We start from the raw sequence: 12264 nt of genomic DNA on the forward strand, positions 1-12264 counted from the left end.
GATCAAAACCAGTGAGGCAAGTGTTCTACCAATGAGTCACATCCCCAGCAAAACATTTTATTCTTTCAACAAACATTTTTAGAGTTCTTCGACCTGTGTCAGGCACCATGTTATATAGACAGAAATAACAAAAGGGGAGTGTCAGTTGTCTTTGAATATCAAACAAGAGGGCTGAACTCAATCATTTATGAAACTATTCTCCAGCTTAAATTATATGACTACTTTATAATTTGAAATAAAAATACGATTTACACATGAGGAAAACAGCTTGATACGCGTGAATAATAATTGCTTGTTCAAGCCAGGCCCTGTGGCACATACCCATCCATTATCCCAGCGACTCTAGAGGCTAAGGCAAGGAGGATCACAATTCAAGAACAGCCTGGGCAATTTACTGAGATTCTGTTTCAAAATTTAAAAAAGGGGCTGGGGAGATAGCTCAGTCGGTAGAGTGCTTACCTTGCAAGCACAAGGCCCTGGGTTCGATCCCCAGCACCCCAAAAAAAAAAAGAAAAAAAAAAAAATTTAAAAACAAGGTTGGAGATGCACATCAGTGGTAGAGTGGTTCCTAGCATGTGTGAGGCCCTGGGTTAAATCCCTAGTACTGCAAACAAACAACAACAACAAAAGTAAGATTTTCAAGGTGACAGTGTATGGTCTTTCAGAATGGATCACAAGAATCAGAATCAGATTTAATATTGTAACTGAGGCAAGAAATTATAAATTCTATCCTGATTATATGATAAACAGATTCTTAGGGGTGATCCTGATGGTGTCAGGGTAATACGGCTAGGAACCAAGACCTTGTATAAGACCTTGTAGTGGTTTCTTTTTCTAGGATCCAGAAAATTAGATTATTGGTCATCTAAATAAACTCATGTAAAGTATATAAGATAGACTGACTTTGTTTCTTAAAATTTCTGGTGTAGTCTCTAAATTCATTTGATAACCCTCCCCAGCATTTAAGTAGTATTTAGAATCTAGCTTTCCTTTAGAGTTTTTTTTGTTGTTGTTTGTTTGTTTGTTTGTTTTTGTTTGGGGCAGGGGAAATGTAATTGGGGATTGAACCTTTTATTTTTTTATTTTGAGATAGGATCTTGCTAAGTTGCTGAGGCTGCCCTTGAATCTGTGATCCTCTTGACTCAGCCTCCCAAATACCCTACTGTTCCTTTTTTTGAGCTGGGCTTCAAACTCCTAGGCTCAAGTGATCCTCTGCCTCAGTCTGGGACTACAGGTATGCCATGAAGCCTGACTGAAGCCTAGTATTTTTAGGCCACATGCTTCTACTCACAAGGAGTCTATAGATTTGTTTTTCAACACTTTATTTAAAATATCATAAAACAAGAATATTAAGATAATGAACACTAATAATTAAACACTGGCATTTCTTGCTTGATAGACTATCAAACTAACTGGATTTAGTTTTCCAAACATGGAGAACTTGGATATCTGCATCATTTTACACATCCTCTATACCAAATAATTTGTACGAATGTGTTCTCATTCTTGTTTTCTCTTACACACACAACACACATACATATAGGTATGTATATTTATATTCTGGGCCTTAATTATGTCCTATTCATATTTTTGAAGAACTTTTATGAATTTTTACATGCTATAAACAAACATTTGTTTTATTCCTTATTATTAATTATCCCCCCACATTTGAAAAGTAACACAAAAAGTTTATGAAAAGACTAAGGAAAAGTTATAACACTGGAAGAGAAAATAAAAGTGCTTTATAGACACTTATATTACAAATGCATGGGCTGGGGAGATAGCTCAGTTTGTAGAGTGCTTGCCTTGCAAGCACAAGGCCCTGGGTTTGATCCCCAGCACCGCCAAAAAAAAAAAAAAAAAAAAAAAAAAAATTAATTAAAAAAAAATAAATGCATGACACTGTAAGGAGGGACTGTAGAGAAAAAAATCAGTACATCCTGCACTTTCAGTTAGTTAGTTCTTATTCATTTATTTACTTTACCACTGGGCTACATTCTCAGTCCTTTTTATCTTATTTTTAAACATTTTGAGATAGGGTCTCACTATTTTGCTGAGGCTGGCCTTGAACTTGTGATCCTCTTGCCTTTTGCCTCACAAACTGGTGGGAATACAAGTGTATGCTGCTGAATCCAGCACTTCTTGATGTTTTAAATGTACAGTCAACATTATAATTGTTTTTATAAACAGAAAAAAAAAAATTAGGGGCCGAGGTTGTGGTTCAGTGGTAGAGCACTTGCCTAGAGTCTGTAAGACACTGGGTTCAATTCTTAGCATTGCATATAAATAAATGAATAAAATAAAGGTCCATCAACATCTTAAAAAATATTAAAAAACAAAACAAAACATTATTTTCTGATATAGGTAGTATTGTCATTATTTTCCGCTAAGGTTTGTTTTCTATTTTTGCTAACCTTAATACTCTCTAGGAGTGAAAACACAAGGTTAACAAGAGAGTGATTTCCATTTTTGTGTGCTGGGGGAGGGGGCTGAGATTAATTAAGAATGGCTTCAAAAAGAAATATATTACTTTTCATAACTCTGAATTGGAACATAAACACTGATTTAAAAAAATTAACATGAGGGCTGGGGTTGTGGCTCAGTGGTAGAACATTTGCCTAGCATTCATGAGGGACTACATAAAAAAACTAAATAAACAAAATAAAGGTATTGTGTCCATGTACAACTAAAAATTTAAAAAGATTAACATGAATGACCCCATTTTAAAGAAACCAATTTTGAATTTAAATATGGCAAATGCTGGTGGTAAAACAGGACTCCAGTAAATTTGTTGGTATAAATCTACTTCATTTATCAGTTTACTTGCAAGGTACCGGATACTAGTAAGATTTAGCTGGTTTTAGAGAATTTTTGATTTTACATATTAATATTCTTTATATAACCCTGCTTGAAATTCAGAAGCTGAATTTATATTTTTTAGTAGTTAAAATTCTTTACTGATCACCTGATCACTCTTAATAATAGAGGGAATCACTGATGCAAAAAAAAACCAATTTGTATATGAAATTTATTATCATTTATAGAGCAAGTTCAATGACTAATTATAGGCCTTTGCTGTTTGTTTGGTTTGTTCTGTTTTGTGTGTGTGTGTGTGTGTGTGTGTGTGTGTGTGTGAAGAGGACATTAGGACATTTAATGAATTTGTATTCCATGACTACCCCAAAAGGAAAGTACATGTAGGATGATGGTGGTGGAAGAAAAATATGATGAGATATTTATTTATTAGCATGGTTACCCAGTCAAAACCCAGAGTTTGGCTGAACATTTTGCTCCCAAAAGGTATTTAAGTATCAAAATTATATTTAATTTAGATAAAATTTAAGACAAATATTTTTAAGCTAAAAAAGAGAGTTCTTGCATACTTGTGCAATTCTTTTTCTTGCCGCTGCAGTTCTGATGATAGCAAAACATTTTCCTTTTTTAGAGAATGGCACTCAGTTTCCAATACATTCCATTCCTTTCTCAACTTCTCTAGTTCACCTAAAATAGTTTCAAAACATATTATTAATATAAGAACATAACTTCTATTATTATTCAAAGGACAAAAGGAAATATTTTAGAGAACATACTCTCCTCATACCCCAAAAAAGGCATGTTGAATTTTACATGGCCATTTTTTGATTCCTCTTACTTTGCATCTATACTTTTAGGAAGTTCCATCCCCTTGAACTTGGTAGTACTTTTTTTTACTTCACTTTTTTAAGACAATTTTTAATAAATTAATAGTACAGAATTGTAAAAATTGTAATTTATTGTAGAACTTGTAGACTTGAAGAATATATTTATAGTTCCACTATAGAACTGCTTTATATAATTGATCGCTATCAAAGAGAAAAACATGCCTGGTTATTCTGTATAAGTTATAATGTTATCTCTGTTAGGAATAAAGAACTTATGTAAATAAAATATATCTACTACCTTGCAACCTTGTTGCTTCCACTCTCTGTTGGTCTTCACACTGTTGACATCGAAGCTGAAAACTGTTCTGCAGACTTGTGATTTCTTTCTCATACTCGGATGCGGCTTTCCGCCATCGCTCAAGTTCAGCTCGAACCTTCTTAAGCTCGTCTTGTAAAGAAGTAATGTCAGTGTCCCGCTCAGAGGCAGCCTTTGCAGCTGCCTGATGAAGCAGCAAAATTTCATCTCGGGCACTAAGCAATTCATCTCTAGTGCTTGTGATTTCACCATCTTTCTCTTCCCGGAGATTCTCAATATCAATGTGTAACCTCTGCAGTTGGGCTACAAAAGTATATCTATTATTTTCTTAGTCCACAGAAAATGATTAATATTTTATTAAGAATAAAATAACAACCCAATAGAAGATTACTGCTACTGTACAGCCTAGCTGTCAGAACTGTTGCTTCTGATTAAATTGCGAGAACGATCCATATTTGATGCGGAAAATACCAAAATAAATATACCAAGACAGTAGGGGGGACCAAAATGATCTTTATGTTCTCTATACAGAGAAAATTAATTCTAACATTTTTGTATTTTCCAGCTTTTTCTTATATCTTTATATGCAATACAAAAACATTAAATAGGAATGGATCATAATATATATAATATTTAATATATATTATGTTCTATATCTTCCTGCTGATGAAAATCATTTTTTTTAAAACCTTTATTTTATTTATTTATTTATATGTGGTGCTGAGGATTGAACCAGGGCCTCGCACATGCTAGGCAAGCACTCTACCACTGAGCTACAAGCCCAGCCCTGAAAATCTTTCAACAAACATAATTACACTGTAATTTATTTAACCAATCCTTTCATTTTAGACATTTTAGGCTTTCAATGTTTAATCATTACATACAATGCTGCTCATAATGCAATTCTGATTATTTTATTTTTTTAAATTTTTTTTTAGTTGTCAATGGACATTTATTTTATTTATATGCAATGCTGAGAATTGAACCCAGTGCATCATGCATGCTAGGCAAGTGCTCCACCATTGAGCTACAACCCCAGTCCCTGATTATTTTCTTAGCATGAATCATAGAGGTAGGAATTGCTTGGTCAAATGGTAAACATCTAATATTCTCCAGATTCAGTTTTCTTTCAAATGTTAATTCCTTAAATAGGCCCTCTCTGATGAATTACCTAAAAAATAGGCATTATGTCATTCTCCGGTTCTTTACTCTTTTATTTTCCTTCAAAGCTCTTATTGGATAACATAGTACATATTTTTTGCTTACTGTTTATCTTTTGAACTAGAAGCTACACCTCATGTGTGCAGGGCCTTTGTTTTGCTCACTGCTCTATTCCCAATATGTGGCAGTGCAAACAATAAAAAATTATTGGTTGAATTAATGTACTTACTGGATTATTAAATTTTATCTCTAACTGAAGAGGTGTGTTTTTAAAAGATTAGGTCTTGTGCACCTATGACCCAACCTGGAAACAATCTGTATAAAGTCATATTTGGCTCAGAACTAGCATGCTAGTCCCGGTTACCATAACAACAAGGAAATTATGAATAAAAAAAGTTCCAAAGGATAATAAAATAATTTAAGAGGACTTAGGGCTGGGTGAGGGGAGGTTGCTACATAAACATTAAAGATGACAAGAGACCTTTCAAATTTGTAGGGAAGATTGAGGTAACAAGTTCAAAATCTGAAAAGGTACAATGGTCAGAGAGAAGTCTTTTTGATAAAGTCTCAAAATACACAAGCTGGCACTAGAGGGCAGTCAATGATGCCTGGGCAATATAGCTTTAAGACAAATGCAGCACTGTCACAGAACCTTTATGGAAAATTGCCCATACATGCTATAAGATGGAAATAAAGATGCAAATCAGATTTATATAAGATAAAGGATAATGGTATTAAACTACAGTAAGGGTTTAAAGAGTTTTCAATTTAAAACATATACAACCTATCCTAGAAATTCTAATTTGATCATAATAAAATTCAAAATTTTAAATAACTCAAATGTTCCACTCCAAAAATAATAAGATTCAAAAGACTAGTTTTTCTCTGGGGTATTTTTGGGCAAATAGCAAAGTTCTCACATGATAACTCCCCATCTCTTCTGAAGTTTGATTCTTTGTCTATTTAATTTCTTCTCACTTTACCTCTTCAGCTCAAGTTTTAAAGTAACACTGGTTCCTTCTTTGACAATGAAGGAAGATTAATTTTGCTTTAGGAATTCTACATTGGCACAGGAAAGAAAGACTTCCCCTGGGTTATTTTAACAGAATCACAGCTTCATAATACTGGGGATTTCAGCTTGAAGTAGACATCTGGTAGACAGGGGTCTTTCTGGTGATTTCTTTAATGACTTGTGATAACCCAGAGAGATAGCAAAATGGTATGTTTGAAGGGTAGCCATTACCAATGAAGGCAGCGCAGAAACCAATGTTCTATTCCATGCTGTAATGTAGGTGTGTTTTGAGCATTAAATAAAATGACAACAGCAATATAAAAGTGCAGAGGCACAAGTGTAGCTTAGACAGATTTACTTTCCAAAGCTTTCTATGTAGCAACTCATGGCAAAACCAGAAACGATAAGTCTTATCAAATCCAAATTTTTACCCCTGCTCTTTCTACTCCAGGTGTCTAATAATGGATTACTGGAGAATCTTCCCTCATATCTTCTTTAAGGAAAAAAGCTCCAAGAGCCCAGTTCTGTCAGGTTCTAGAGAAGAACCAAAGCCATTACAAATGGGGACCCTTTGTACTCTTATTTTCTACTCCTTTTGAATGCTAAACACAAACAATAAAAACCTCAAATAGCACTGGGATGCTCCATACCTTGAAGAACTTGTATTTGTTTTGCAGATTCCTCAACTTGATTTCTATAGGCTTTTCTTTCTTCTTCCAAAAGAGCTAAAAGTAAAAACACAGTATAACTAATTTCACGAATTAAAGCACTCAGATTTGAGCAGCTGGAAATGCCTAAGAAACTCTCCTGAAGCTTACTGAAAGAAACAGTATTAATACTTAAGCAATAAGTATTATCAATATTAGTAGTTAGTTCAAAGATTTTAGGAACACAAAACAGTAGTAAATAATAAAGCTATTCAACTGAGTAGTAGAGGTTTTATTTTTCTTTTTAATTATTTTTGGTAGTAGGCATTGAACCCAGGGATACTCTACCACTGAGCTATATCCCCGGCCTTTTTTATTATTTTTTAAATTTTGAGACAGGGTCTTACTAAGTTGTAGAGGTTGATCTCGAACTTGTAATCCTCCTGCCTCAGCATCCTGAGTCACTGGTAGTTATGGAATAGCTGAGTTTCTAGACATCCTATCACTAAAATAGTATGTGGTATTCTTCACAAGAAACATTCTTCATAACTGTTAATCATCCATTTTTAACTTATATTTTTAAAAAAGTCTTAAAATCTTCATATTTACTGCCAAGCACATTGTAAGCACTGAACTAAATTGTTGCTGACAGCTGAATATAGTTTCATTGCAATTAAATATATTAGCCTGGACAGGCATGGTAATGTATGCATATATTCCCAATGACTTGGGAGGCTGAGACAGAAGGATCCCAAGTTCAACACCAACCTCAGCAACTTAGCAAGACCCTGTCTCAAGATAAAAAGAGCTGGGGGATGTAGCTCAGTAATTGAGACCCTCTGGGTTTGATCCCCAGTACCCTTTGCCCACACACACAAAAATTGCCTGGATACTTCAAGTTAAAGGAATACTGCCAATTCTTTTGTTTTTCTTCCTTTCCTTTTTTTTGGTAACTTTGGGGATCAAACCCAGGTCTGCAAACCTGCCAGGCAAGTGCTCTACCATTGGGCTGTATCACTAGTTCTCAATTCTTTAAGATACCAATTTCTTCATGAAGCAGAGAATAATAATAAAAAGTTTCTAGTTTCTTCCTGGGATGTGAATTTTCCTCCTGATCAGGAAGATCATCTTAGAGAACATGAAGACTGCATAGGTCATTCACTTTCTCATTTTAAGATGCTATAAGATATTAATTGACTACAAAAAGGTAATTACTGTGAATAAGTACAAGCTCTGGGGAAACAGCATAGATTCTAATGGTTTGTGACAGTAGATAAGTGAGCTACTAGGAAAGAAAGTGGTCAGGATATTAGATGATTCTATGCCATAATCTTGCTTGGTTCCTCTCATTTACTAAAGAATAATCAAAAAATCAGAGGGAACATAAATTTCCCTTTTCTTTGTACTATCTAAAGTTATATGTAACTAAAACTTAGAAATTTATATTGTTTTTTCCTTTTGAAAAAAAAGGTTGAGATCCCTAATCTGAAAACCTAAAATCTAAAATGCCCTGAAATCCAAAACTAAAGGTTAAGATTATATACATATATGATAAAGTTGTGGACCTGGAACAAGGAACCACACTTCTGGACTCCAAGATTGGGGCCAGCCAGTCAGCCATATTGAGCTGCCTCCTCACATCCCCTGACAAATCAAAGTAATCTTGATCTCACCTTGAAGTTCAAAGCATTTTTGTTTACTTGCTCTAGCTAGTTCCTGGGCTTCGATCAATTCCTTGCGAAGATGCTGAATTTCTTGTTTTGCCTCAATTTCTGAGTGTACACCCTGCAAGTCATCTGACAGAAACATGTTTAATTTAAAAGCAAGAGTTAGTATCACACTATAATCTCTACAATCAAAGACTGGCAATATTCTTCATATTTAGACATGCATAGTTAAATAACACAATTGAGTTAAACAAAACTAAGAAGCAAATTATAGTAAGTATTAAAAAAATTATAGTAAGCATTTTAGTCATTTTACCCTGGAGAAAGAATACAAATACAGTTATATAAATAAACAAAAATGTTTATGCACATATATATTAGTAATTCATGGTAATGGAATTATAAAATATATATTAATATACATTAAATGATATATTTCACTCATATACTGCTGATACAAGACTGAAAATTCTATAAGATAGACATAATGCTATTCATTAATTTTGAAATTTTGGTAAGTCAGAAAAATTTCATTTGAAACTTAACTGGAAATGAAAAAACAAAATAAACTCTTCTTTAAGAAGATAGACATAAACATAGAAACACAAAAAGAAGGAAAGGAAAGAAGGAAAGAAGGAAAGAAGCAAGGAGGGAAGGAAAGAAGGAAGAAACAAGAAAGACTGATTTTACGTAAGTTATGTAACAAAGTAAAAACTGGGGCCGGGAGTTCTACTGAGCTTACTTTGTCATCACCATTTCCCCAACTCTACACACATAATAGATAAATATTTGTTGAACTATTAATGATATAAGTGGATTTATTGAAATAAATTAAATCCAGCATTATATCTCAAAAATGCCACCTTTCCTTAACCTCTTTCATCTCTGGTTTCACAGCTCATCTTTCATTCTATTAAATCTTTCTGCTATAGAACACTGACAGATAAACAAATTAAGTAAGCCATATTCTTCTACTGCATTCTATTTGAGTATGACTTTAGTTTACAAGTACTTCAGCCATAACAACTTTGGTCCTTCAAAACATCTGAGAATATTTTTTCACAATTAAATTATAGTAGGTCTCGGATGTTACTTATATGCATGTTTTTTCATACTCATAGATCACATTTTATTTTCCCTGTCAAAATTTTGATTCTGGGCTCATTTACACTAGTCAGTCTATCAATTTATCCTTCAAAAACTCTTTTGGTCAGGGTGGGGAACATAGGCAGAATTTTTTTTAGTGGTAGAGATACTGTCACATCAGCTACAAATTCTCTTTGACAGCTTTCTCTATACAGTCTGTTGAAGTCTGCATGTTCCTGGTCTCCATCTCTGGATTTATGATCACATAGGGCAGTGCCCTAATTTTCAGAAATATTTAAGAGACAAGGGTCATGATGCCTGTATCGTACTTTCAAGTGGTTTGACAAGTAGGAAATATACCCACTTAAAAATCATTTCCTAGCTTAGTTTTCAACCTTAATGCTACAGAACAGTTGGGTTGAATAATACTTTGTTGTGGCAGCTGCCCTGTGCATTGCAGGACATTTAGTAGTTTCCCTGGTCTCTACCCAGATGTCAGTAGTTCTCCCTGAGTCATAACAAATAAAAATGTCTTCAGATTTTGCCAAATGTCCCCCCAGTGGGTAAAGGTCCCATGTCAAGGATTACCACTCTAACTTGATAACCATGAAAAAACAACACAAGCAAAACTACATATGGGTTTCTTTTCCAAAGAAACATTGGCCAATAATTCAGAATTTACTTATTTATTTATTTATTTATTTTTGGTACTGGGAATTGAACTCAAGGACACTTGATCACTCAGTTACATTCCCAGTCCTTCTTATTATTTTTATTTTGCAACAGTGTCTCATTAAGTTGCTTAGGGCCTTTCTAAGTTGCTGAGGTTAGTCTTGGACTTGTGATCCTCCTGCTTCAACCTCCTGAGTCACTGGGATTATAGGCTTGTGCCTCTGTACCCACTAAATCTATTTCCTGTGTGTTCTAAAAACTATCAAAGGACTATTTTTGCACAAGGCCCTGGGTTCAATCTCTAGCACCAAAAAAAAAAAAAAAAAAAAAAAAAAAAACTATTTTGTAGAGCCAGGTGTGGTGATGCATGTTTGTAATCCCAGCAGGCTCAAGAGGCTGAGGTAGGAGGTTCTCAAGTTCAAAGCCAGCCTCAGCATCTCAGTGAGGCCCTAAGCAACTCAGTGAGACCCTATCTCACAATAAAAAAGGACTGGTGATGTGGCTCAGAGGTTAAATACCTTGGGTTAAATCCCCAGTAACTCTCCCACCCTGCCAAAAAAAGAAATACATTGTAGATAAGGGATCCAGTTTTCTCATTATAAGATTATACAATTATATTCGATTATACACATATATAGAAATTAATATAGATTTGTGTGATAATATGTAAATATATATACATGTAAATATTGGAGGTATGTGTAAATAGGTAGCCGCATCTCTTCCTCCCCTCCCCACTTTTTCCTGTTTGCAGTCATCTAGCTGAGGCAGGAAACAATACCACTGCTTCTCCCTTTAGAAAGTCTGGCAGTTCCAGGCTCAGCTTTTTTTAAAGTTGTTAATGGACCTTTATTTATTTTATGTGGTGCTGAGGATCGAACCCAGTGCTTCACACATGCTAGGCAAGCGTTCTACCACTGAGCCACAACCCCAGCCTCAGGCTTGGCTTCTAAGAACAACCTTTACAACCTTTTCCCTTCATGGATATGGGCAGTCATAGGAGATAATCTCAGGTGGTAGCTTAACTGCAAACTTTAACTTTGGCAGAGGCCTCTCATAATTAGAAATTACCAATTATAATGCTACCATCTAAGAAGAAGCCCCAGTCATTTCTGCTTAAATTCCTGTATCAAAGATCCATCAGTTGGATCTTTTGTTGGCTTCTTTATCATCCTCATTGGTCTACTTTATCTTGAAATTCCTCCTGATACCACCATCCAATTTCATGCAAATAAGTCCCAAACCTGGACATTGTCTTCTGTCTGCCAAAGTCTTATCTTCACTGTATTTGTCCCACAGAGCTTATGTTCCACCACATGGTTGCATTTGTACACTTGACTCCTGAGACAGGTGTTATTCCCACTCTAAACATATATTTGTAAATGTTGGTACTATTTTTAAGAAATGCTCAACCACTAAAATACATCTCAAGCCCTTTTCCTTTTATTTTAAAGACAGGGTTTAAGTTGCTCAGGCCAGCCTTGCATTTGTAATCCCCTGCTCAGCTTCCCAAATAGTTGGGATTACAGGCATATGCTATTATGCCCATCCTGAATTCCATAAAAAAATTTTTTTCCCCCACAGGGAGGTTGGTGGTTTCAATTATACAGAAAACTGTGATTTGATCCACTCTTTATTACTCTTTCAAAAGAGTAATAAATAGTTGCTGGGCATGCCTATAATCCCAGCTTCCTGGGAGGCTGAGGCAGGAGGATTACAAATTCAAAGCCAGCCAGGACAATTTAGTGAGATCCTGTCTTAAAAATAATAAAAAGGGCTGGTGATGTAGTTCAGTTGAAGAGTACCATTGGGTTCGTTCTCCAGTACTAGGGGAAGAAAGGCATAAATTGATTGAAATAAATATATCAGGAAAAAGGTGCTACTGCTATTATAATTTTATTTACATCTCATTATGAATGCTTAGTCTACTCTAGATTATTTTCCCAATCCTAGATGAATAAATAACATTAAGAGTATTATATGATAATTTTCAATAAAGCTTTGATGGTTTTTTTAAAAAGGGAAATAATTAAATATGAAAATAATAGCACAGGAAGTTGGG

The 12264-nt window shown here is 34.6% G+C and overlaps 1 protein-coding gene across 38 annotated transcripts in view; it reads right to left on the reverse strand.

The window, feature by feature from the left end:
- The window catches only part of SLMAP (sarcolemma associated protein), a 150020-nt gene that overhangs the window by 12076 nt on the left and 125680 nt on the right, over nt 1-12264 (reverse strand). For 29 of the 38 annotated variants that reach the window (XM_079116423.1, XM_079116422.1, XM_079116451.1 and 26 more), the window contains 4 exons: nt 8451-8573; nt 6781-6855; nt 3940-4260; nt 3384-3501 (listed from right to left, as the gene is read on the reverse strand). In XM_079116423.1, the coding sequence (XP_078972549.1) occupies nt 3384-3501; nt 3940-4260; nt 6781-6855; nt 8451-8573 (637 nt within the window). The remainder of the gene's footprint in view (nt 1-3383; nt 3502-3939; nt 4261-6780; nt 6856-8450; nt 8574-12264) is intronic. The other 9 variants (XM_079116450.1, XM_079116448.1, XM_079116445.1 and 6 more) reach the window with 1 other exon arrangement.

This window comes from Sciurus vulgaris (genome assembly GCF_902686455.1).
Source record: "Sciurus vulgaris genome assembly, chromosome: 16".
Taxonomy (NCBI): domain Eukaryota; kingdom Metazoa; phylum Chordata; class Mammalia; order Rodentia; family Sciuridae; genus Sciurus; species Sciurus vulgaris.